General features: G+C 41.9%; 2 protein-coding genes and 1 long non-coding RNA gene across 14 annotated transcripts in view; 1 reads left to right on the top strand and 2 right to left on the bottom strand.

The window, feature by feature from the left end:
- LOC101061413 (peripheral plasma membrane protein CASK) overlaps nt 1–26,227 on the top strand; it is a 34,391-nt gene extending 8,164 nt beyond the window's left edge. Inside the window, exons 2-29 of one of the 11 annotated variants that reach the window (XM_029839897.1) lie at nt 224–336; nt 3,479–3,584; nt 4,219–4,296; nt 4,382–4,454; nt 8,302–8,404; nt 8,573–8,748; nt 9,604–9,726; nt 10,021–10,104; nt 10,288–10,387; nt 11,251–11,268; nt 12,117–12,134; nt 12,387–12,508; nt 12,963–13,040; nt 13,121–13,201; nt 14,319–14,507; nt 14,639–14,717; nt 14,925–15,010; nt 15,154–15,222; nt 15,300–15,368; nt 15,548–15,583; nt 16,020–16,058; nt 16,463–16,659; nt 19,054–19,169; nt 20,763–20,828; nt 21,723–21,803; nt 22,023–22,225; nt 23,404–23,487; nt 24,421–26,227. In XM_029839897.1, coding sequence (XP_029695757.1) covers nt 224–336; nt 3,479–3,584; nt 4,219–4,296; nt 4,382–4,454; nt 8,302–8,404; nt 8,573–8,748; nt 9,604–9,726; nt 10,021–10,104; nt 10,288–10,387; nt 11,251–11,268; nt 12,117–12,134; nt 12,387–12,508; nt 12,963–13,040; nt 13,121–13,201; nt 14,319–14,507; nt 14,639–14,717; nt 14,925–15,010; nt 15,154–15,222; nt 15,300–15,368; nt 15,548–15,583; nt 16,020–16,058; nt 16,463–16,659; nt 19,054–19,169; nt 20,763–20,828; nt 21,723–21,803; nt 22,023–22,225; nt 23,404–23,487; nt 24,421–24,597 — 2,764 coding nt within the window. In that variant the 3' untranslated portion in view covers nt 24,598–26,227. Of the gene's footprint in view, nt 1–223; nt 337–3,478; nt 3,585–4,218; nt 4,297–4,381; nt 4,455–8,301; nt 8,405–8,572; nt 8,749–9,603; nt 9,727–10,020; nt 10,105–10,287; nt 10,388–11,250; nt 11,269–12,116; nt 12,135–12,382; nt 12,509–12,962; nt 13,041–13,120; nt 13,202–14,318; nt 14,508–14,638; nt 14,718–14,924; nt 15,011–15,153; nt 15,223–15,299; nt 15,369–15,547; nt 15,584–16,019; nt 16,059–16,462; nt 16,660–19,053; nt 19,170–20,747; nt 20,829–21,722; nt 21,804–22,022; nt 22,226–23,403; nt 23,488–24,420 lie in introns of all 11 variants that reach the window. The other 10 variants (XM_029839893.1, XM_029839894.1, XM_029839900.1 and 7 more) reach the window with 10 other exon arrangements.
- Nucleotides 5,084–7,601, bottom strand: LOC105416758 (probable G-protein coupled receptor 34). 2 transcript variants are annotated; one of them, XM_011606119.2, is made up of 2 exons: nt 7,216–7,601; nt 5,084–6,451 (listed from the first exon to the last, which is right to left on the bottom strand). In XM_011606119.2, the coding sequence occupies exon 2, from the start codon at nt 6,376–6,378 to the stop codon at nt 5,242–5,244; it is 1,137 nt and encodes a 378-aa protein (XP_011604421.2). In that variant the 5' UTR covers nt 6,379–6,451; nt 7,216–7,601; the 3' UTR covers nt 5,084–5,241. The 2 variants fall into 2 exon arrangements, with proteins under 2 accessions (XP_011604421.2, XP_011604420.2); XM_011606118.2 differs by having other exon boundaries at nt 5,084–6,455.
- Nucleotides 21,096–21,703, bottom strand: LOC115250641 (uncharacterized). The gene is made up of 3 exons (XR_003889216.1): nt 21,566–21,703; nt 21,441–21,475; nt 21,096–21,265 (listed from the first exon to the last, which is right to left on the bottom strand). It is a non-coding gene; the product is annotated as an uncharacterized lncRNA (long non-coding RNA).
- Nucleotides 26,228–26,715: the final 488 nt, after the last annotated feature.

Genomic DNA, 26,715 nt, shown 5'->3' on the forward strand with positions numbered 1-26,715 from the left:
TGCTGCACACCACTGCTCTATAATTGCCATTGGCATGGGCACAAAGGCTATAATGTATTTTCTTAAAAATGGCTCTAAATCTGCACAAGGCTGGTGTGTGTGGTTTGGGACACGTGTTTCTGGAAAGTGCCTGCACAACCCAGGGCTATTCTTGTTTGATGCTTCAGCATCTGCAACTAACTGTGTGTGTGTGTGTGTGTGTGTGTGTGTGTGTGTGTTCCAGGGGTCCCTTCAGCGTGGTGAGGCGTTGCATCAACAGGGACACAGGCCAGCAGTTTGCCGTAAAGATCGTGGATGTGGCGAGTTTCACCTCGAGCCCCGGCTTGAGCACAGAAGGTGAGGTGGATGAAGCAGGCGGGAGACCTGCTTGTGCTGTGGTGGAGACCATAGTTGTCACTCAAAGAGAATTACTCTTTTAAATACTTATTTACACATTGAAATAGTTAAATTAACTTGAGTCATTTCATGCAAAGCCATTCGCCCTGTGATGGGTAAAACAAATGCTGGTTCGGATGTCATACACTGTGTAACTTAAATATTAACATGAATCATAAATGCTGTTGTGTATCTGTGTTTATTAGACTGCTTTTGTACTTACATTTTGAAACATGTCATATGCTTTTGTGCTTGGTGATGATATGGTGCGTGCGTGTCTATTTGTGTGTGAGACAGTGGTTGTGTGTATGTTGGTGCTAGTGTCGGTGTTCACAAATGCCATCTGCGAGGCCCCAGTCTGAGATTAGCCTGGTAGCCAATAACAGCAAGACACAGAGATGGCCCCAGGTGGAGGAGAGTTAAGTCTGGTTTCCAAACCCAAGATCAGGTTCCCACCTTATTTCTGACAATGGCATTCTGTTACTGACTGCAGATATTCGTCGGTTTTACAGAAGCGCTTAAAACGTTAGACCACTTCACTTGATTGACCTTGCTGCCTTTGATCAGAAGCAGGGAAGCTTTAGGAAGCCACAGTGTCTGTACGATCAGCTACAGTAGCAGATCGTACTGTGTAGCGGATCGTACTGTGTAGCGGATCGTGCAGTGTAGCGGATCGTGCTGTGTAGCTGATCGTGCAGTGTAGCTGATCGTACTGTGTAGCGGATCGTGCAGTGTAGCTGATCGTGCAGTGTAGCTGATCGTACTGTGTAGCTGATCGTACTGTGTAGCTGATCGTGCAGTGTAGCGGATCGTACTGTGTAGCGGATCGTGCAGTGTAGCGGATCGTACTGTGTAGCTGATCGTACTGTGTAGCTGATCGTGCAGTGTAGCGGATCGTACTGTGTAGCGGATCGTGCAGTGTAGCGGATCGTACTGTGTAGCGGGTCGTACTGTGTAGCGGATCGTGCAGTGTAGCGGATCGTACTGTGTAGCGGGTCGTACTGTGTAGCGGATCGTGCAGTGTAGCGGATCGTACTGTGTAGCTGATCGTGCAGTGTAGCGGATCGTACTGTGTAGCTGATCGTGCAGTGTAGCGGATCTTATTTTTTTTATTACATTGAATTTAGTTTTTTTTTTTTTTTTTTTTTTAAATGAAGAGTGTTGGTCTAATACTGCTTTGTTGCAATGAAAAATTTCCAAAAATATGGTTTTATATTTAAAATGAAAAATTCAATTTTCAAACACTTTAATCTTAGCTTGTGTTCTTTATAACAAATACTAATTAAAATTGAAAATGTAAAGCTTGGAAAACTATAGGTGAGCATAATTCAGGTTCATTTCAAGGTTAGAAATAAGTACTTTTTAATTATTGGATTATTTCAACAAACGGGTGGAACATAAAGACATTTCTGAATCATGTATCTATCCATCAATTATTTATGGTCTAATTATTACTTTGTGTCTACCAAACATGGCAGAGGGAATTACGGTTTTTATTGCTAAATCTATTTATAATGAATATAGAGTGAACACTTTGAACATTAATGTTTATAAGCATTGAGTTGCAAGAGGCATATATAATGTATTTTTAACACTAGTAAAAAAATAAATGGTGTTAATTATTGAAAATAAGATTTTCATAAAAACATATAAGCATACTTCCAATGGAGTAAAAATATTGCTGGAAATGATTTGCTGTAGGAAGAATCTATTCTTTTAAGTCCAGTTTCCTCTGGTTCTCCTGGGCACTGTCTCAACACTGGGCAGCATTGTTGGTGGTTGAAATGAGCTGAGCTCCAGTGGAAAGGGAATGAAGACAAACAGAGAGCAGAAAGGGGGCTCTGTGATGGAGACACAGTGCCATTTCTCTCTGTTGCATAATTGTGCTGGTCTGTCACGACACAACAAAACATACATGCTTGTATAAAGATCAGTACTCTTGCACATGGGGAGCAGAGTATGTAAATGAGGTTTTTATGGAGCGAGGAGTAGAACAACGTCACATTATCTCTATCAGCCTTCCACAGCAGTCTGTGTCTTATTACTCATCCCACCAGTTGTCATCTATTCTCTTCAGTACTGTTGTTTCTGTAATGAGTGCCCACTCTTTGTAGGGTTTTCCCCAACATCATTAACTTCTAAAAAGATGGTCTCCATATACAAAAGGTTGACATGCAATTCCCATGTGCAGCAGTGGCCTAGACATGGTGGAACGTGGGCTGATGGGGATGAGTACCGGCCAGATGTTAATTTAACAGTCCAGTTAATGCAGCAGTCACATGTGAAAGTGGTCTTGCTGAGCGACAGTTCCTCAACATGAGGCACACTGTGGCGCCCTCTCGTGGTGGACCTGAGGTACAATGGAGTGTCATAGGCCAAAGACTCAATGACCTTCTGTTATTCTCTGTGTGCCCGTTTGGGAAGATGACACCAAACTAGCGTAATTTCTCGACTACAGAGCGCACCTGATTATAAGCCGCATAATCTAATTTTAGAAAGAAAATCAATTTTGTACTTATACAAGCCGCACCGGATTTTAAGCTGCAGGTATCCCACCTAGTAATATGAAAAATTAGGTCGAAAACATTCAGTACCGGTATATGTTTTTATTACCGTAAGAGACGAGTCACTGACGAGTGACAAACAGACAGGTAAGAAACAACAGCCACCCACTTGTATGTTTATACAGAGACCTTAAATCCAAATTTTATCACGTCAGGATTTTTAAACTTTTCTTTTAATTTAATCCGCTTAGCAACATAAATATATTGTACCGGTAAATGCTTTTTTTCTAACGGTGTCTGTAATGCAGCTACCTTGAAATATACGTTTGTATTAGCTACACACAAATTACGTAGGCTACCATAAAAAATAAGTAGCGGCTTATAGTCCGGTAATTACAGTACATGTGTTTAACAGCACCAAATTCAGAACAGGATATTGCGTTTATTTTTATATGAAGATTTTATGCCTTAAATGCTATTTTATGTTTGAAATGTGCTTTTCTAAATTGCATTGTTTGGTCTTGGGTGATGTCATAAAAATCAGCTACAATCATAATGAAGTACTGATTGTTAAATGGGTCAAAACTTTCCCCTTCCAGACCTGAAGCGTGAGGCCAGCATCTGTCACATGCTGAAGCACCCCCACATTGTGGAGCTGCTGGAGACCTACAGCTCTGATGGCATGCTCTACATGGTCTTTGAATTGTAAGTTTCTGATAACATCATGAAACTAGATGTACCTTATTTTTATTTATTTTTTTAAGAGTTTTCCTAATTTCAGGAGGATAATAATAACGTATACACAGCCTGTGGGTCTTCAACTACGCCGCAGGAAACATAAAAACTGCAAAACAGCTAATGAGCAAATTTGACACTCGGTAGCAGATGCTGTGGAGATTAGACTTTATTGCTAATATTACCAGCCTCCTCACCTCAGTGGTGTTAAAAACAGCAGAAACTGGAGATTGCAGTGAGCTAAATCAGCTAGATCTGTATCTGTGTTAAGGCTGATGCTTATATATTGAAGACCAAAAAAAAGATAATTCCTTCTATAACTCATCACTTTGAGGGAAAAAAAATCAAAGAATTTGAAGCAGTTATTCTGGAAAGTATTGAATTTCTATGACATTTTTTTTTTCTGATAATGCCAAACACAAGAAAATATGGATACTTTTGAAAATACATCTTTACATAAATCCAACATAAAAATAAAACTAGAATATTTGATGACATTGTGGCACTCTTAATGTCAGTAGCAGTTAGGGTTAGGGTTAAAAGTTGATTCTGCTGGGTGGAGATCTTTTCTTTGAAGCCTATCTTTTCTATCGTTTCCTGTTAGTATGGATGGGGCAGATCTGTGTTTTGAAATAGTGAAGCGAGCCGACGCTGGGTTTGTGTACAGCGAAGCTGTAGCCAGGTACGACACTCACTCTGGGAACATTTCATTCAAACTGAACCCTAATTAGCAGCTGTAATCATTTTTCTGCTTCCTGTTTGCGCAGCCATTACATGCGGCAGATTTTGGAGGCGCTCCGCTATTGTCATGACAACAATGTGATTCATCGTGACGTGAAGGTAAGTTCCATTGCACATTCAACCACTGAAGCCGCTGACGTTGATGCTGATCAGGGATGCTAGTGGTTTTTGCTGCAATCAGATCTGCATAGATATCTGCATTTCCTGCTTGGAGATAAAGGTCACAGACGTTGCTATTGGTGACATGCATGCAGCAGTGCGTGCACTGCTTCTTACCGTCGCACTATTTTCAGCACCTGAAGCACTTCTGCTCTGTCAACCAGTGTGTCATGCTTGGCTGTCCCTTTAAGAGTTCTTATAGTCAGATTAATGTCAACCATTGATTCCAAGAGGATTAGCCACCCAACAGACGACAAACACCAACAGACCAGATGGAGCAGATCTGAACCAGGCTGCTGATCCACACACAAGCATTTGACAACAGACCCCCAAAGGGATCAACTCAGCTTTGTTTCCCATGTTAAATGAATAGATGTGTGTGTCTCTTTGTGTGTGTGTTAGTGGGTCACACCTCAGAGAACTACTGTGACACAGTAAAGCCAATGTTTGTTTTGACTGTTGGTATGATGCAGTGAGACTGGATCAAGTGGAGTCGACAGGGTTTAGATACAAGTTCCATTTATGCAGAAATCGCCAATATGCACATTTTGTTGTTTTCCCTTTCAGCCGAACAGCAATTGAAAAAGCCACAGACTCAGAGGTTTCTCACATATTGCTCTCTGGCAACATTAAGACGGAGCAACACACACACACACATAAACAAAATCTGTATGGTAAAAGCGTTACATATATTCATTTAATCACTAGTACAGAGGTGGATGTATTTTTAGTTGCGGCGAAGGGTGGCGTTGTTGATCATGCTTGTTCTGTGGGTGACAGAAGGGGTGTTGGGTAAAACCACAGGACCGGACGGTCTTCTGCTCTCTGTTGTTGAACTGGCATCCTGCAGGAAGAGGAGGTGGTTGCCGAGTCGGTGTCCAACTGCTCGGAGGGTGCTCTTGCGCACCGAGCCAGACAATATGAAGTACATGACGGGATCCAAACAACTGTTAAAGGCCGACAGTAGGAGCATTATCTCGTTTGTTCGGGCCACCGTTTGCAGGATTTCACAAGGTTGATTGTTCTTGATCTGGTAGAATATGTAGACGGGGCGGAAGGCGTGGTAGGGCCCGAAGCAGACGATAAACAAGAAGAGGACAAAAAAAGACTTTTTGGCACTTCGTTGATATCTGTGTGCGTTAGGAAGGTCTGGCTTGTCCCATGAAACTCTTAGTAGCTTCGATGCAATCTTTACATAGGAGACGACCAGCATGATGAAGACTAGCCAGAAGAAGACAACCACTAAAACGTTGAAGATTGCTTTTCCTTTGCCGTTGCCGCTACGCATTTTGAACTGAAAGCATTTGTTGCTATGTTCTTCATCCTCTGCCATGACGATCATGGGCACCAGTCCTACCAGTGACAGACTCCATAGGGTGCCACAGGCCACCCAGCTCCATGGACACCTGTGTCCCAACAGCTTCACCGTTATGCCTTGTCGAGCTCTGCCTTTCCCCTTTATCCTCAAGTAGCGGTGTAAACTGATAAAGCCCAGCAGCATAATACTGATGTACATGTTCATGTAAAACAGGTTCCCCACCATCTTACAGGCCAGTGGTCCCAGATGCCACTGGTCTCCATTCAGATGGTAGGAAATCCTGAAGGGCAGACATCCTAGAAGAACCAGATCGGCCACAGCACAGTTGATGAGGAAGAGGCGCAATGAATTATTGCTGGAACGTTGAAAGAGAAACACCCACAGGGCAGCAAGGTTGCCCACAAGTCCAAAGACGAAGAACAGAGAATACATTGCTGCCAGCGGCAGGCGGAGATTCGGATCCTCCATACACTGATGGCTGTGATTGGTATGGGAGGGTGTGGAGGGAGGAGGGAGACTGGTGGCAGAGGAGGAGGAGGAAGACATCGTTGGGGAAGTTAGACGATGCAGAGGGCAACAGGGTGTCGGAGACAGATGCTGCAGTGAAGATTGTCAGTGACTGTCTGAGGGAAAACAAGAAAACATTCTCACTTCAAAATGCAAACAAATGAGCAGCCAGTGCTGAATTGTAGCAGGAATTAAACATTGTACCACAGTTTTTACACGTATTTGTTTTGCTACTCTGACTCCATTGCATGAATTTATTGGTGCTACCAGGGCAGCAACCAACCAAAGAATAATTCTGTTTCTTTTGTGAAAATCTACATTTTACTTTGTCTTTTAAAGTTTAAAAACGAATTCTGATGAGGTTAAAATTTTGTCTTGTCCGCTCATAGTGTCATTGACTTGCTGCACTAACTCACAGCTAGCAAATTTAAGTAGATAAAAATCAGACTTAAACTGATGACAGTTTAGGATAGAGAAAATATCCTATCATATCACAGGTTCAGTGCTATTCAACCTGTTTTATGCACTATGTTTGGTTCACATACATAATGTACATAACATTTTTCCATTAATACAAAACTAAATTCATTACCACATTGTCTCAAGTTAATTCTTAATCAGCTTTTACATTTCTCACAAGAAAACTTTAAACATGCCATCTATGTTTTGACACCAGTTTAGGTTTTTGCATACTTTAAATGGCTAAAATCAAGCATTTTAGCTGTTGCATACCAAAAAAAAATCCTGGCGATCTCTGGGGGGGGAAAAGTTCTGTTGTGAATGTTTAATGCGTAAATGAAATAGGAATTGTTTTACATGCACTGTGGCTACACATGTAAAGTCTTTCTGGTCTGCACTGAGGTTTGATTCACTCACCATTAAACATGGTTCCAGAGCAGATCCAGGACAGCTGAGAGTTAAGTGGTCACAAGCGTGTTTGCTCTGCAGGTTAACCTGTTTTATCATCCATCAAACTGAAACACAGAAGCATCAACTTTTGGGTCGTACAGCAGGTCCTTTTCTCTGTTGCTGTCTTTGCCTTCCCCTCAGTCCCTGAATGAGTCATCAAGTCTGGCGACTCGTCATCCTTTTTACGTCCTCTTCAAAGAATCCCCTCCTCCTTGCAGCTCTGACAGTGTTTAGTCTTTTGCCTGTATCGGTTCTCAGTTTTCAGTTCTTGTATATTTCTACCCTTTCCACTCTTTAGCCTCATGCTTTCTCTCACTGTTTTATCTCTCACCTTTCACCCAACGTCCTTCATGCTTTTTAGGTTCCTCTTTTATGAGAGCTGTATGCAGGAAGTGGTTTCTGAACATATTTAGAGTGCACTTGCTTTTGGTAACACTGTGGACATGCATAAATTCTTTGGCATTATAGTACCGGTAGTTAACATTTAAAAAAAAAAAAATAGCATCACAGATTAAGATATAAAGACATGTATGAATGTTGCTGGAGAAGTTGTATTTTTCTTAAATGGTTTTGTTTGGAAAACTATTATATTTGGTGAACTTCTGTTCTTTTTAAGAAGAATTGAATTACAGTATTGTTCCGCTTTTCACTAAATAGGCTCACGTGCTAGAATACTGTTAAGGTCACACTCTGCCCACATTATAATGTGAAGGTTTTCATTTAGTGGTAAATGTGATGAAAACTTGTCATGGGGATTTTTATCAGTAGGTTGATAAATGTACAGTATAATTTAACCTTTGTGATGGGGCAGGAAATGGATTGTGCTCACCAACATTTCATGGTATTTGGTGCTATTGCCTGCCAGCTGGTCTGCTCAGCAATCAGAAATCTGTTATTTTGATCTTGGCAAATTCATTACTTTAATGTCTCAAGTTAATTCTTCATCAGCTTTTAAGTTTCACAAAAGGAAACTTTTTATTATAATAAAATACTAACATATTTAATCTTTGGACTTCTCATTCTAACAAACTCATTTGATTGCTTCCTCTGCAGCCTCACTGTGTGCTGTTGGCCTCGAAGGAGAACTCTGCTCCTGTCAAGCTGGGAGGGTTTGGAGTGGCCATTCAGCTGGGAGAGTCTGGCCTAGTAGCTGGAGGTACAGTACTGAAGACACTCATGCATGTTATCTGACATTTAAAGTATTAACTAACAAGCCAGTTTTAGACATGACAAAGAATCCTGGGAAGCTAAGCAGCCTGCACTGAACCAAACACCACCCTGAGTATATTTCAGTCTTCAGCTAATTGCTGTGTAATGTTCTCAGGCCGAGTCGGTACACCTCACTTCATGGCACCTGAGGTTGTGAAGAGGGAGCCGTACGGTAAACCAGTGGATGTGTGGGGATGTGGAGTCATCCTCTTCATCCTGCTCTCTGGATGCCTTCCGTTCTATGGCACCAAGGAACGCTTGTTTGAGGCTATCATCAAGGGAAAATACAAGGTAATGGCCAGTTTTACATTATAGCTGAGCCTTTTATCCATGAGGTTGTGTGCAATTTGGTCCAATCGGGACTCGCTGGGCCACATTTTCTGGGTCTTTTTCTTGATAGGAGGTGAACCTTTTAATATAGCCATCACTTTTTTATATGTCAGTATACCTCTGTGCTTTACTCCACTCAGCTTTCCTTCAATTGTGTCTCTTTTTGACCTGATGGCTTGATCTCTGACATACACAGATTTAGACAGCTAAGAGTTATTGACTACTTATGTCCATACGATTTATTTGTTTATTTGAAAATTTACAACAAAGAATACAAAATCCCATTTTCACTTGAATAAACAGATATTTTTTCAATTGTCAGATTGTTTTGTTTATTTTTTTTATGGTAGCCCAAGGCTGCAGCATAATAAATCATTGAAAATTAATTACTCTGAAAATGCACTGTTTTGAGGAACTTTTTAGTTCATATCTTAAAGTTTTTTTCCCCCCAAATACCGCATCTTGGAAAAACCTTTTTTACTTCGTGTTTCTGCTGATACCATCACTGCTCTCACATCTCTGCATGCGTCTTGCTGCTGTCTCTCTGACAAATGTCTTTTTGTTTATGCAATAAATTGTCTCACAAATTAAGGTTGAATCACTGTTGTGCTGATTTAATATAAAAACTGTCAGTCATTAAATTTGTAGTTCAATATTTCATTATTGAAAATGCTGGGCTCCAGTCTTCATTTTTAGCTGATAATGTTTTTGTCTTTTTTAATGTGCTTAAATGTAACGTACAATACGATATTTATATCTTGGGATGTGTGGTTGTACAGCAGTGTTATGGATGGTGAAACTGTAACCTGTGTTTAGATGAACCCACGTCAATGGGCCCATATCTCAGAGAGTGCCAAGGACCTGGTGAGACGCATGCTGATGCTGGACCCTGCTGAGAGGATCACCGTCTATGAGGCGCTCAACCACCCCTGGCTGAAGGTGGGCACGTGTCTGAGTTGTCTCTATCTAATATAAAGATTTTTATATTTCTACTAGAAAGCTTCACGCACATACAATTAAAACCTCTTCCAATTGTGAAGTGACCTTAAATCTAACCATGATAATGAACATTTGCTAGTGTGTCCTATGTTAAAACCCAAACATCTCAAACTCTCCTTGTACTGCAGCTTCCCCTCTCGTCTGCTTGGCGACTTGGCTCTGCTGTTACTTTCATCATTACATCTAATATGTGTGTGCTCAGGCTTCCCATCTTCTTTGCCCGTGTGTGTGCAGGAAAGGGACAGATACGCATACAAGATCCACCTGCCTGAAACGGTGGAGCAGCTGAGGAAGTTCAATGCAAGGAGGAAGCTGAAGGTTAGCAGAGTCATCGCTTGCCTGAAACCACACATCCTCTGTGGTTGATTCTGAAAGTAGAGGAAACGGTACCTCCTCTGCAGTAGGCTTTTGCAGGGCTGAGTTGAAGTCTTGTTCAGATGTTTATCTCTGTGTCATCCACCACACCATATACCAGAAATGACTGTTGTCTCTCTGCTCCAGGGGGCAGTACTGGCTGCTGTCTCCAGCCACAAGTTTAATTCTTATTATGGTGACCCCCCAGAGGAGCTACATGACTTCTCGGATGACCCCACCTCATCAGGTAATTTATTCTCCAAAACGCTTAAAAAAAAATAAAAAAATAAGTTTGTTCAGCAGATCCTCTATATTTTTGCAATATTGTACACATTTACAGATTGTTTTACCCTCTTTTGGTCATAAAAGTTCAGCTGGCCAATTAAAGTTACTCTTCTAATTCACGTTCCAATACCAATTATTTGTTTTTTGGATACATTATGTAGAAGTTATAGACGTAAAATATTTGTAAGTCCATAAGCTTTCATCATATTAAACCTCATGAGGGTTGGGGTAGAGGTTTTTTGACGGTTTGTTGATGCGCATTCCAGCTGACTGAGGCAACTTTCCTCTGTAGTATAGAGACAGATGTTTCTCAAATGCCTCACTTCCTCGTCTCAGCCCTGCGCTTTCACTTCCTATTGCTAAAATATCTGTGGGCTGCATCTCAGCCCGGTGGCACCAATTGTTTCCCTGTAATAAGCGGTATGATTGCAGTAGCGTGTTACATAACCATCGAATGGATGAGTAACATCAGCAGAGTCGCTCTTGTATTTAAAGTTCACAATCAGCTGCTGCAGCCTGACGTGCACATGCATATTTGTGCTGAGGTTGGCAGTCTGCTGCATTCACACTTCCTCAAATGGCAAAAATAAACCAGACAATTGTGCTCCACAGATGTTGGCAGTAAGTGGCACATGCTTTTGCTGAATATGCTTGACCTCTGTTTTCTCTTCCTTTTCCCGCCCGCACTCGGCTTCCCCACGCTGCTTAAGCTCATTGTCTTCTGCCTTCTAACCTTTTTAAAATTGTAAAATACAAAAACTCTACTTCTCTAATCTCAGCCTTTCTTCCTTTGGTTTTATTGTTGTTCTGCTGTGCTGTCCCTAGGACTGCTAGCTGCTGAAAGTATGTATCCCCCAGTAGAATGTTCATGTGTGATACCATCATGACATCATCACGTGCATTATTTTTCCCTGTTTGATAATGTGGCTCCCACTCCTCCCTGTGTCTTTCCTTTCAGTTTCATTTAAGTAAAATCTACCACTAGACCTGTACAATTTAGTTTACATGCATGTAAAGTGTCTAAAAAGACAATGAAATGGTTTTCACTATGCAGCTATTAACCATTGGACAATAACTGAATTTTACCATTTTTATATATCAATGAAAATTGTTCTTTTTTTTTTTTTTTTTGATTAATGAGATGCATGTAAACAAACCTTGAAGAGATTTTTTTTCCCCTGTATCTGTCATCTGTAGAATCTCAAGGCACCTCATGATATGCTGCAGAACAAGGGCCAACATCTAAACCAAATGATAGGAAATTAGTTTACCTCAGTCTACCAGAAGTGTTAGGAGTTATTACCAACGGGATATTACTTTCAATCAAAACTGCATTTGAAAGTTGAATTCTGCTTGGCTCTTGTCTCTGAAATGTGGTTCACTGCAGGTTTATTGAGTTTTAAAGACACAGTGTGTACTTTTAATACATTTGTCAGATAGGAGTACGATATGTTTGGAACCTGAGCTAATTTTGGACTCTTTAATTTTTATGGTACACATCCATTATGCCAAAACATGTTTTAGGTACATAATATTGGATTTTTTTTCTTCCATATTTCTGCACATTCTCTCCATCTTCCTTGGCTGTATGGCTAATCGTACAATCATCGACACTGACTTACTTGTAAAGTAATCTTTCTTCTGACGCTGTATTGATACCATATACTGCTGTTTCTCTGGTTTTGCTGCATGTGTGGGCGATGCAGCAGGTACTTGGGGTTCAATAGTTTGTATGTGTATGTGTTTGTGAGTTGTTATTCGTAGTGTCCGTCTTCTGTTGTGTGGTGTTTGTTTTTTCTTTTCAGTTTGTTGTCTTCCTTTGCCTGTTTGTGCTTGTGTAATGTTGTGTTTGTGGTCTGTCATGTTAAGTGTTTGCATCAAACATTTTCAGGAAGTGCTTGGTGTACTTGTAGTTTGGTCTGTATTTGTGTGTAACTATGAATACACCCGTGTGTGTACAGGAGCAGTATCGCAAGTTTTGGACAGTCTAGAGGAAATTCATGCACTGACAGACTGCAGTGAGAAAGACATGGACTTCCTTCACAGCGTCTTCCAGGATCAGCACCTCCACACTCTCTTAGATGTGAGTAAAGCGCAGCAGCAAACCCGCCTCCCGTGTCATTACCCAAATGTTCAGCAGGAGTCACAAAAATCAAATGGCTTTTTACCTGTCTTGTGCAAGAGATTAGGCTAAGACTTGACTCACACATACCAGATGTCATTGAATGAATGAAAATAAGAGTTAAAAATCTTTTATTGATTAGTGTGTTCTCAACAAATTCAACAATTTAATGTGACACATATATATAAAGTTGGAAGTTGTAGCAGGCACCAGACCATTCTTTAAATCATGTCTAGTAACATTTTGGACAAAAATGTGTGCACAAACTGCTTGAGGTCACCTTGTATGGATCTGGCTTCTGCTGTACCCTGAAAAAAGTTTAGAAGTAACGAGAATTCAGTCAGTGACAATAACGTACCTCTATTTATTTTTAATTTTTGAGCTACAAATAAAAATGTACTGTTCTTTATTTTAGCTTTATGACAAAATCAACACCAGGTCATCCCCTCAGATCAGGAATCCCCCAAGTGATGGAGTGCAGAGGGCCAAAGAGGTAAGGGGGCAATTAATACTGAAGCAGTTGTGGGTATAAATCAACATGTATTAGCATAATTAACATTAGCACTTCATCAGGTACTGGAAACCATTGCTTGTTATCCGGAGAACATGGAAGCCAAGGAGCTCAGGAGGATCCTCACGCAGCCTCATTTTATGGTACGATGATGAAGCATAAATGCAGCACATGTTTATCCTTCAGTCAGATCTGTGCTTACAGAGTCTCATAAACCAAGTCCCTGCAACACAAAGCTGCTTAGCACCTGAGCTGAGCTTGGTTAGCCTGCAAACTGCAGAAGCAGTAGTGAGAAGAGGAAAAAGTGTCAGATTCTTCTGAGTGGACTTACAGCAAATTTTGTGCGTTAAATGTCTTTAACAGGAATGCATTGATGGATATAGAAACTGAAAACTGTCTCCTGGATGTCTTGCAAGGGTACCACAACATCTGATAGGAGTAGCCCAGTGCGGTGCTTGTTGTACTACAACTTCAGTGTTCCTGTTTTGGTGGTGGTCTGATTTGTCACTTTGGATGTCACTGCAGATGAATGTAGAATGGTTTTAGATGTTAGAAATAGAAACAGAAGAAGCTGTGGTGTAGGCTAATTCAGGCTGTAACACTTCCTGGAGTTGTCATGCTTTAGACTTGCTTCAATCCTATTAGCTCATGCTGCTCTCTGACCTGACTTTAACACCACACTGCCACAGAACGATTGTTAAAGCCTTTAAAAAAAACAGCCGCTTATTCTTCCACTTCAAACCTCTCTCTGAGTTAAATATAGCTTCATTTTTTGAGGTATAAAGTGGAATGCACTTTATCTTATTAAAATGTAACTTTGCATCTGGTTCGATTGATTTGAGAGTCACACTTAATGCAGAGGCATCTGTCGTTTATGAGTCTGCTGTTACCAAAAAGCAGCTGCTTTGTATTTTCAAGACTCTTGTGCAGCATCGGTGAACCTGTTTTCACTGCTGAGCAGATCAGATCATTTGGCGTGTACAGCAGTAGAATTAAACACACAAACTAGAAACTGTGTCACTAACGTGTTTAGTGTGCAAAGAGGATTAGAGTGAACTTCCACACCGTCAGGGGAGCTGTCAGTGCACCTATTCAAAGCTAGGCCATGTATACCTTTCTTTCTGACTAGCTTGACTACAATGGATTCGCTTGATTCATTCATTATTCACGCATCCGTGTCCTTATTAGAACTTGAGGAATTTGTCCACACTGAGGGGCCGTGAGCGGGAATCTTCTTTCAACACTGTGCCTGTTTTCCAGGCTCTGCTCCAGACTCACGATGTGGTGGCTCACGAGGTCTACAGTGACGAGGCGCTGAGGGTGACTCCCCCGCCAACTTCACCTTACCTGAACGGAGACTCGCCAGACAGCACTAACGGAGACATGGACCTGGAGAATGTCACCAGGGTCCGCCTGGTTCAGTTTCAGAAGAACACTGATGAGCCCATGGTGAGTGGACACTAGTAATGCTGTTTTAGTGATGTATAAAAATGTAATTTACATTTTGTTTTAATTGGGGGGGGGGGAAAGGACTAAACTATGTTTTATCAGTAAATTCCACCTCTGATCATATCTTCTAGGGCATCACTCTGAAAATGAATGACCTTAACCACTGCATCGTAGCCCGAATTATGCACGGAGGAATGATTCACCGACAAGGTGCTCGCACATATATCGTTCCATTTCAGATAATATTTCTCTTTCAATGAAGTAACTTTAATTGAAAAAACTGACCTTAACTGGCCTCCCTGGGGAGCCATCTCAGGGGGCTCACAGGTTTTTGCTGCCGAGTTGCACACTGACGTGTCGGCAGCTGGGGATTTGATTGTAGTTTTACTGTGGTAAATCGTTATTTGTTGCCATCAGGTACTCTGCATGTAGGAGATGAGATCCGTGAGATTAATGGCATCAGTGTTGCCAATCAGACAGTGGAGCAGCTCCAAAAGATGCTGGTGAGTCAGAGAATACTCCGACTGTTTGTGCATCAACATTTTAATGTTTTATTTTGGGTAATTACTCTACAGTATTGGCAATCATTTCTGTCTATTTATCTATCCATCTACGATAATATTGTTAACTCCCTCCCTATGCTCAGAGGGAGATGAGGGGAAGCATCACTTTCAAGATTGTACCCAGTTACCGCTCCCAGTCCATGTCTTGTGAGGTAGGAAATAAAGCAATCAATGTTAAATGTTTGCATACCTGGATACCATTTGGACCTCATTCCCCTACCTTCTGCAGAAGGAGTCACCAGATCTGTCTGGACAGTCGCCAGCAAACGGTCATGCCAGCGTCACGAGCTCCATCCTGGTAAGTTGCTTCTTCTGCTCACTACATTGGGGGATAAGTCTAAATCTAAATGACAAAAACCTTTGACTTATCAGTACAGATTTAAATCTGAAAAATGAGCCTTTTCCCAGAGTGTGTATATATATATATATATATATTCTTTCCCACATGTAATGACTTAAACTTGTCATTCCATCTAGGATCTGCCATCCACAATCCAGCCTAAAGGTCGACAGGTATGCTTTTCTATTTCCTTGCAACATGGCCGCACTGCCTCACTCACATTGTTCTCCTCCTTTGCTGCACAGTGCACCAAAGGATTAAACATACTCTCATGCCCACATCCCGCATGTGTGTACTCAGTTTTTACATCCATTTTGTTTCCGTTGAAGGTTTTTGCCCCTCCTGCAAGATAAAACAAAAATATGTAGTAAGATGCTTATTGAAATTTATTGTAGTCACAAATTATTTTTCTTCCCTGTTGATTTCAAGCATTTGCCCATTTTAATATCAGGTGCATAACCAAGTGTAGTTCTAAGACTTTGTAGATTGAGATCTTAGATCCAGCGGCTGACTGTGGGTCCCTTCTTGCACCACGTCTGTTTGCCCTTCCTCAAAGTTTACTAGTGCATGATCTATGTGTAAGTGTATGTGATGCTCTCAACCCCATAGATCGCCAGACCTGCTATCAAGGACAAATTGTCCATCAAGGTAAGATGCCTCAAAGTGGACCCTCCGTAGAAGTAGATCCCAATCTGTCCTCCCCCATCGTAAAGTTCTGTTCCACGTCATAGTTATGTCTAGATGTCATGCTTCCCATCAAGGCTGTCTTCGGGCCACAGATGTCAGTGGACATTAAAGGCAGTAAAATAACCTGCGTGTAGGTGCACAAGCAGTAGATAACCTGAGTACACCCACAGAGATGTTTCACCATTTTGTGTCACTCTTCATTGTTTTCTTCCTCAGCCTGATTTTATTCTTTTTGCTTTTATTAAATAGGAACATGCTCTAAAATATTCACAGCCAGTTCATGCTCACATGGGCGTCATATTTCCCATATATATTGATTATCGCTTCAACACAAACAGTAATGTTTGACTGTCCCTCCCTTCCAGATTTATGTTCGTGCCCAGTTTGAGTATGACCCGGCCAAAGATGACCTCATTCCCTGTAAGGAGGCAGGCATTCGCTTTAGAGTGGGCGACATCATTCAGATCATCTCCAAGGATGACCACAACTGGTGGCAGGGGAAGCTAGAGAACACTAAGAATGGGACGGCAGGCCTCATTCCATCACCAGAGCTACAGGAATGGTGAGGAAAAATCAGCATAATTGTGTTCTTTGCTTGAATCTCGTTTGCTGCTCATTAGGAACGTTGTCCTAAGACTAGCTTACTTAAATTATGTAGGTTTGGTGTTGGTTTGGTTTTGGTTGTTGTCAGATTTGGCCTATCAGCCTTTCTTGTTTCTGTTTTATAGCCAAAAATGTATGTTTGAGTTAAATTGTTGTCCATCATAGTATAGTTTCTGAAAGAATTTAACCGTTCAGAACCTATTGTGATAGGCCTGACAGTGGTTGCATACAGTTGCAAGAAAAGGTATTTACACCCTTTGGGATTACTTGGATTTTGGCATAAATCGGTTCTGATCTTCATCTAAGTCACATCACTAGACAAACACAGACTGCTTAAACTTATACCGGACAAAAAATGACAGGTTTTTGTGTTTTTATTGAACACGTGTAAACATTCACCGTGCAGGGTGGAAAAATTATGTGAGCCCCATGCAAATCACTGCTCCAAGAGCTAGCGTAATTGCAGCCAGCCAACCTGGAGTCCACTTAATGTGAAGAGAATTCAGGTGTTGGTTAAAACTGACCTGCCCCCTACAAAACAGTGGTGAGTTTGCTATTCTCAAGAGGGTTACAGAAGTATCTCTAAAAGCCCTGACCTCCATGTGTCTGCAGTCAGACACACGGTCTACAAATGGAGAAAGTTCAGCACTGTTGCTACTCTCCCGAGGTGTGGTCGTCCTGTAAGAGATGACTGAGAGCACAGCGCACAATGCTCAGTGTGGTGAAGAAGAATCCTTGAGTGTCAGCGAAAAACTTCTCTGGGACATGCTAACATTATTGTTGCCAAATCTACAATAAGTAAAACATCAAACAAGAATGGAGTTCATGGGAGGTCACCACGGGGGGAGCCATTACTGTCCAAAAAATACATTGCTGCACTTTAGAAGTTTGCAAAAGAGCACCTGGATGTTCAACAATACTACTGGCAAAATATTCTGTGGACAGATGAAACCAAAATAGAGTTGTTTGGAAGGAACACACAACACTATGTGTAGAGAAAAGAGGCACAGCAGACCACCGTCAAATCCTAATCCCAACTGTGAAATATAGTGGAGGGGGCATCGTGGTTTGGGACTGCCTAAAGGCCTGGACAGATTGCTGTTATCGACAGAAAACAACTCGATTGAGATGCTGTTTCGTGACCTCAAGAGAGCGATTCACACCAGGCATCCCAAGAATATTGCTGAACCGATTCGGTTTTGTATAGAGGAATGGTCCAAAATCCCTCCGGACCGTTGTGCAGGTCTCATCTGCAACTACAAGAAACGTTTGGCTGAGGTTATTGCTGCCAAAGGAGAGTCCAAGTAATCCCAAAGGGTTCACATACTTTTTCTTGCATCTGTATATGACCTGATGGAAACATGCAAATATAGGTGTGGGATTATTCTACATCTTTGGGTGCTTTAACACCGGCAGGATTAGGTTGAGCCAGTTCCTAGCGGGACGTAAGTGGGACGGTGTGAACACAAGAGACACACTCTGGTGCACACCAAAACGCCATGAAAAATGGTCGTGGTACGACTGAAGTAAACTCAGTGTTCCGCGTGTTGCATCAAAGCAGCGTGCACCGACACCACAGGTTTTACATTATACATCGTTCATTTGTATCTGCAACTGCTGAAGTCATTACAGTTAATCTGCGGCTCTGCAGGAATTGAAAACTTTAATTGCAGAGAGTTATGTTGGTGACCAGCGTGGCAAGTAACACCTACTGGTACTTGCGTATCGCCATAACCTTCATCTTTTGGGAGTCATGTGGTAGTTTGTTTTTAATTGTCGGTCGTCGGAGGTTTTGAGTTTTGTATCGCCACCACAGCATTTGAGTGAAAGAAATGGGTAAACACAGACTGTAGTAGCTGGAAAATACAAGGAATCATTTCTTTCCTTCAGTGCTGGTCTTTGGTTCCCACTAGTATGTGTGAAAATAAGTTGTTTGTAATTGTTATGAAGGAAACCAGGATTCAGTTATCAAGAGCTGTGAGAAGAAATATAGCACCATTAGCCTTTTTTTCCTTTTCTACTTGCGTAAATGACATGACGGTAATGAATTTCTGTTTTTATATGGAGTTGCATAAATATCATGTTTGACTGTCCTGTCAGGGTTTTTTCCCAGTTCATCTGAACACACACACTGTTAGTCTTTTATTTGGCTTGTCTAGCTTATGTTAGTGTTGTTTTTAGATGATTGGACAGTGTGTTGTGTACAAATTTTTATATCAAGAGTAAAATGATTGCAGATTATAAAAGGAAGCGAATCTGTTGTGTAGGATCAATGTGTCTGGTCTGCTTTCATTGCATGACTGTATCAGGGGTAAATGTAATCTTAACTGGAGTTCTACTTGGTCCTCTCTAGGCGGGTTGCATGCATAGCAATGGAGAAGACCAAACAGGAACAGCAGGCCAGTTGTACCTGGTTTGGCAAGAAGAAGAAGCAATACAAAGACAAGTATCTGGCCAAGCACAATGCAGGTAAACTCACACAACATGTAAGAAAACAAATGGCTATACAGTCGAGCTTAATTTGATCTGTAAAATTCTTTTAATAACAGAAAACATCTGTGATTGTGTAATGCTACAAAAGATGTTAATCACGGTGTTCCAGCTTTGAAGCATCGGTGTGTCACTGCTGCACGCTTGTTGCCTTTTCCTTCTGACAGACCTTACCAGCTGTCTCAATAAGTGCCTTTACATGCGCCTCTCAATCACTTCTCGCTTGATCGACGTGCAGAATTTATGCAACGGGACTTTCTGTCCACGAAGGACTTTGCGGTAGCTGGATTAACGGTGGCGTTAAGTCGCCTCTCCCGGTCGAGATTTGCACTTTGTTACGTTGATGTTGTTGGGCCACAGCTCTTAACCTCTTACGAGGTAGCAGCTACAGCTCAATCAACAGCAGCGATGGGTGAGTTTATGCGTCAGTAAAGTTGTGCTTGGAGCAGTATTGCTGCAGCCCAAAAAATACTTTGTCGCGGTGCGCTAGTTCCGATCAGTGACGGCTACACAGCAGACCCTAATCAACTCGGTGGGACATTTCTGGTTCTAGGTCGGTGAAATATAGGGCACGTGCAGATCTCATAGGTCAGTTTGCTGTCCAGCACCTCTCATAAATCACAACTAAGCTATCAGTGCGTATTAGTCTGGCTATATTCAGACTTCTTTGGGTTGATTTTAGTCGCGCTGAAGCGTCCACGTGCATTTTGTGCAATCCACTAAAGCCAGGAATTTGGTTTTCTTGCGTGCATGTAAACGCACTTAATTTCCCACAATTCTCACTAACAGTGTTGCAATTAACTCGGTGTTTCTAGTTTATGTTCTTGTGTTTTTTGTTTTTTTTATTCAGTTCAATGTTTTCTTTTATGGTGTCTTTATTAACCCTTCCGCTCCCACCCTTTGTCCATATTCCATGCTGTCTCTTACCCAATGAAATGGCTGCATGTAAGTAACTCCAGACAGCTGGTGCACAGCTTCTGTGTTTTCTTCCTCCTCTCTGCTTTTAAAGTTCATCCCCCCTCCCTATTGTCACCTTGACTTATGAATGACAGCTGCTTTCTTTGTTTAGTGGAAATGTAATTCAAATTGAGATGATGTTGCTCTGCTCAGCTCTGTTTTTATCTCTAACCAAGGTTATTGTGAAATAGCAACTTTTAATGCTATCCCAAGGTATTCAGAACTAGCAGTTGCACCATGTGTGTAATCATCTCATTGAGCAGGTTCAGTTTAAGCTACAGGGATCAGACACTGAAATGTAAATCTCAATGTTACACTCTGTTCTTACATTTATTCAGATCCAATGTTTTCCCACTTGTACTTTCAGTCCTTTAATATAATTTAATAGTTTTAGGGCTGATTTTCACTTTTTAAATATTCTTTAGCAGTTGATTTAACTGTTTAAACTCTAAAAAAAAAGCATCTGTTTGTTTTACACAATGTAGGATTTTGTGCAGGACTAATGTTAGTTGACCATCAGTTTTAAATAATTTCTTAATTTAATGAACATTCCAGTGATCACATTGGTTCTCTGCTGATATGCTGTTTATTGTTCCACAGTGTTTGACCAACTAGATCTGGTGACATATGAGGAGGTGGTCAAACTCCCATCATTTAAGAGAAAAACATTGGTCTTACTTGGTAAGTCAATATTGTACGATTTTGACAACGGTTCTGTCTGTATATATGTAGGTTTGCTTAGTCTCTTATATCAAGGTGTTGCACCAGTCAAATGTTTTTCTTCCAATCAATCTTTATTTATATAGCGTTAGAATCCAAATTTTCTAGACGCTTTACAGAATCACAGGGCCTGACCCCCAACAAGCAATAGGAGGAGAGGGCAGGACAGGAGGGCAGGACAGGACAGGAGGGGAGGGCAGGGCAGGACAGGAGGGCAGGGCAGGAGGGGAGAAGGGAGAGCAGAAGAAGGGTGGAGAGAAGATGAGAGCAGGAGTGGAGAGGGAAGACAGCAGAGGAGGAGGCGAGAAGACAGCAGGAGAGTGCAGATTAGGGGAGCAGAGAGCGCAGGGACGAGGAGACGAGACCTAAAGTTGAATTGCTTCATGTCCTTCTGAGCCCTATTTAGACAAAGACAAAACATGTTATGAAAACTGCAGAACAATGCAATCTCAATGGCTGGAGTAAAGACTATCGCCTGAACATCAGTACTGTTTTACTATCATTGCAGTCAAACAGGTCTTTGCTGAACTAATGTCACTATGTACTAAAGGACAGGAAAGCCTGATCTCTTACCTTTAATTATGTGGCAGCAGGTTGTCTTTCCACAACTACAGTAGAAAAAAACTGTTAATCAAGAATGTTATCTGGTAGCTGTATAACATCCTGAGGATTTTAAAATCAAAACAACCATCACTCACCATTACAGATGGCACTCTTTGTCCATCAGGTCACCCACAACTACCTAACAGCACCTGAAAATGCAACAAATTCTTATTCTGCTCCACATTTTAATGGAAGGAACAGTGTAAATGTTTGTTATAGTAGGACCAGCTTTTCATCCTCTTTCTCTTTCAGGAGCACATGGAGTTGGTCGGAGACACATTAAGAACACACTCATTGCCAAGCACCCTGATCGCTTCGCCTATCCCATCCCTCGTAAGGACCAATACATGTTTAAAGCACTCTTGCAAACAGGACAGGAGACAAACTGAAAACTAGATGGCTAATATAACCATGCAACCATTCTGACTGAAGTTCTAATTTAACTGAGGAGGCAGAAATGAGTCATAGATTCAAGGACAAGCAATGAATAACTAAAGAAGTTTGTGCTGCGCTTGTCTCTGACAGTCATTCGCCTCTTCAATGTTTCCTCAGACACAACTCGGCCTCCAAAGAAGGATGAGGAGAATGGAAAGAACTATTACTTTGTGTCTCATGACCAAATGATGCAGGACATCAGCAACAATGACTATCTGGAGTATGGAAGCCATGAGGATGCCATGTATGGAACTAGATTGGAGACCATAAGGCAGATCCATGCACAGGGCATGATCTCTATACTGGATGTGGAACCCCAGGTAGCCTGAACAAAGCTTCCTTTGAACATTACTCTTGGGATGGCATAGGGTCAAAGGACAGATTTTGCCTCATGGAAAGGCTTCATCAAAACATTCAAGGGACTCTTATTCCCCTTTTAATATTGAGATATATTTTTTAAACAGAACTAAGTGATGACAACATTTATGGGACATGTTATTGAATCTGTTTTAAGGAAATTCAATTGGGTTTTTACCTTTTATCCTGGAGGCTTCTTTAGTGCTTAATTAGCTTGTGGGAATCCCAGGGATATTAACTGTCCTGGTTTACTGACTGTTTAAAGGCTGGGAACAATTGTACAACTTTTGTCTTGATTTTAACCCAAGTGTCACCCACACACCGAAACCAATGGCTGGGGAGAGTTTAGAGAAAGAGGTCCCCACGATTGGAGACACCAGTGACCCACGGCACAGCTGTGGTTCTGTCTGTAGAAGCTTTCTCTGAACTGGACAAAGGCGGTTTTAAGTCAGAGGCTGAGCAGAGGGCAAATGTGGTCTGAAGATAGTGGAGTTCTCCCAGAGTCTGTTGTCCTAGTTGAATCATCTCCTCACTGTGGCAAGTGCGTCTGGAGTTGGGATGCAGGTGAACACTGAGGTGACGGCAGGGGAAAGGTTTCTTCCGTGCCTAATTTGACGGTCCGTATCTTGTCAGCAAAATCCTGGACGTTTTTAACGGGGCAATCGGTTCTCCCGACTCGCAGAGTGAAGGTGGGGGCCAGGCGTTTGCCGATGTTGTCAGTAACAGAATTAACGTTGCCGATAGTTGGTCCGAGGGGGGTGCCCTTCCATGGATAGTCTTGACCTTGCTAGAGATTTCTGTCAATGGCTCGGTCCTCCTCCAGGCATTTAAGGCTCTTTATTTTCTTGGTTTTAGTGGGGTTTTGCTTCAGTGTCTTCCAGGTGGCCGAGTCACTGAGAAGACACTCCCTTGTTGTAATCAGCAGTGTTTAGGATCACAGAGCACCTGCCTTGGTCTGCAGGCAGGATTGTGACGTTCAGATCCCTTTGTAGTGTTGTTCCCCTCTTCCTCTCCTCAACTGTCAGGTTCAGTGCAGGCGCTTCTGACAGATACCTTCAGTCTTTTTTTTTTTAAACTACAACTTCAATGGTGTGATCTCACGACTGCTGCCATCAGTAAAAGACACTTTGTCTCTTCTCAGGCGCTAAAGATCCTCAGGACAGCTGAGTTTGCTCCCTATGTCGTCTTCATCGCAGCGCCCACCATCACCCCAGGCATGACTGAGGTAGATACAGACACTTCCTATCTGAGCTGTCTCGGTATCTGCATGTACTAACTTAATCCCACTGACATTGAGTCTGAATTCAGGTATGAAGCCCATATCTCACCATAGATTTGATGTCTATTTCGTCTTTAAATTTGACAGCCATAGAAATGACACTGAATTCAGACAAACTAACTGCAGATCTCTCATCCTTGCCTTTTCTGCCTCTGCCCTCACGTGTTTTAAGCATGTTTGTGTGTTCTATTGCATGCATATTTACATTTGCATCCAAGGTTCCAAAGTGGTGCAGAAAGCTTCCAGTAAGTACTGGTGTGAGGAGAATGTAGAACATTTCTGGGCTCTGTGTTTGTGTAGCTTCAGTAGATTTGTCCATCCTTATTCCTCCCAATTTCCTCTAAATCCTGTAATCCCTCTAATAATCTTCTTAATTGTGTTCTCATCCTTGTGGTGCATCTTCATTTTGATACCGTCTCGTGTCTGCTTTGGCCTCATCATTCCATCCTGTCAAAATATTTCAGGGAGAGATGTCATTCTTTCTGAGCAGTTCCATCATTTCAGTTATATTCTGTTTTATATATATATATTATATCAACGGAACACAAAAAGGAAGATGGATTCGATGCATTGTCAAAAGGTTTCTCACAGTTTACAGAAGTTAAACGGCAATAGATGCCCTGGACTGTAGTATCTTGCACAAGCAAATCAATCTGAGCACTACTGTCCGAATGGATTGCACGTATACGTGGCAACAGCATTATGATGAAAAACATAAAAGGGCGTATTTAATTACAAGACATTAGAGTTTGATCTGATCGATTAGTTCCATTTAGCACTGCCAGGCTTGTAGGAAGGGAGAAGACAGGAAACGTTCATTAAGAAATTGTGATTTAATGATTGGTTTAATCACTTACCGCACCCCCCCCCCCCCCACAGGACGAGTCTCTCCAGCGGCTCCAGAAGGAATCGGAGATGCTTCAGCGGACCTACGCTCACTACTTTGATCAGACCATCATCAATAATGAGATCGATGACACCATCCGCCTGCTGGAGGAAGCCGTAGACCTGGTGTCAACCACTCCTCAGTGGGTCCCCGTCTCCTGGGTCTACTGACATACAGTTACCGCCCCTACAGCTCGACCTCTACTCCAACATGGATGCTAAAACTTTGGATAGAGATGGGGGAAACCTCCCACCTCCCTCTTTCTCTTCAGAATCATACATTTGTGTGTAGATAATCTGTCCATGGAGAAGAAGAAGAAACCAATGACTGATAACTCAGTGCAGAGACTTCACCCTGCCCCTTATTCAACAGCCTCAAAGGCATACTGTTGTGTAAATATATACATATAAAAATCTAAGTCAATATGGTTCTGTCCTTGCATAGTTGAAGGGTGGGGAGCGGAGGGGCAGTGTAGTAGATATTTTGTACTTTTTCTTTTGTAATGGATGGATGGGTGGGAACAATGGAAAGGCAATAGCAAGCATGACCATAAAGCAGTCTTATGTGGATGCCTGTGTATGTGTGCGTATGGTGACCTTTTAAAGAGACCACTCGTGGTACTATGTGTTCTCCCTCCTTAATCTCCTCGGCCACCGTGACAAACGAGCCGACCTTTGAAGCACATCAGAAGCTGTTGTAGCAGCGACACCCCGAGTTTAACCAGAACAAGAAGCACATGAATCTGGGCAGATTCTGTGTCTGTTCCCCACCCTCGATCCCATTGGCCCTCTGTGCCTGTCAGTCTGTTGAAGGAGCACACTGCATCTTCCTTCTACGCTGTCTTTGTCGCTATCCTACGCTTTCCTTTTCAACCTCTGGACAGTCTTTGTTTACATCTCAGTTTGCACAAAATGGACAAGATGTCTTTTCATTTCTCACCATCTCCCTCCAAACATGGACTGCTAAGCAACTAGTGGACCTTGCATATGTTCCATGCTCAGCGATGAAAAAGCGCCATCATTAATCAAAAGAAAGGTGAAACTACGCCTCATCGGAGCCTCGGGGAGGTAGTCCCAACTGCCAACGCACACCCCTGGCGTCTGCCATGGAGACAACTGCGGCAACGTTAATCTCTCCTCACACTGCGCTTTTAAGTGTTCATGGGAAAGGCCTCGATCTCCGCTGGACTTTTGGAACATTTAAATGTTGTCTTTAAAAATAAGAGTATTCTTGTTTAGCAGGGGAGAAAATAATTCTAAATTTTGTGTGTAAATGTTTCAGTAGTTCGTATGTCATTACGAGTGAATTACCAAGAGCCAGTGTATATTAAACCCTTAAAAGAAGCTCAGTATGTGACGGAACATCTTCATGCTTTACCAGAGGTGGCACGAAGGTCTCGCCGGCTGAAAAACTCAGGCACATCAATATGGGGCTCTGAATTAAAAAAGAAAAAAAAGTCAATTTCAGCTGCGTGGTCGCTCTTGTCCCACTTCAGATAAAGTGTTTTCATTTGGAGTCCTGTGTAAATTCCCTCTGCAAATGGCAGCAGCTCTTCTGTATGAAATGTCGTTCTGTTTTGTTATTTTTAAAAATATATATTTCCTTTCATGTGTTTAAAGTAAACGGCCTCGATCCTTTCTTGTCTGTGTGCACGTGCAAGTCTGTGTATGGCTGAAATGATTTTGCAGTCCATCCAACAGGAGAATGGTTTTTAAATTGCTAACAAATGTCTGAGAGCTGTAATTCTGTTCTGACTATTAAAGATAAAATGACCGGCTTTTAACGAGGCACTGCAACAGACATGGGTGCGCAAGTCTGATCTATATCCAATGTCACGCCCATAAGTACGGCATAATCATCTATACGATCTTATAAAGGAGTTCTATATCTAATGATTGCACAAATGAATTATTAATCACCACAATCTGCAACTCCTATTTTCCCTCAGCAGGCAGGAATACAGCACACACTCCCACTCAACATGCAATTACCGTGATGTGCCTGTTTTTGGACAAGAGGCTGAAAACAAACTACTTGTCAGACCTCTAAGGCTGCAAAACTTGACGCTTCAACCTCAACAAACCACCTGAAATGCACAAGCGTCTACAGCCCAGACGTTTCTGTTTCAGAATCCGATAATTCCTCTTTAATTCCATGCTTTTTATTCAACACAAAGACACATAACTAATAATTCTGACTCGGCCATTAACACATCTAGAGGCTGATAATATCCGAGCGCTTAACACACGACGGCTAAGAATCAACTGGAGGTTTGATGGCTCACGTGT

The sequence above is a fragment of the Takifugu rubripes genome, chromosome 8 (genome assembly GCF_901000725.2).
Source record: "Takifugu rubripes chromosome 8, fTakRub1.2, whole genome shotgun sequence".
NCBI lineage: Eukaryota > Metazoa > Chordata > Actinopteri > Tetraodontiformes > Tetraodontidae > Takifugu > Takifugu rubripes.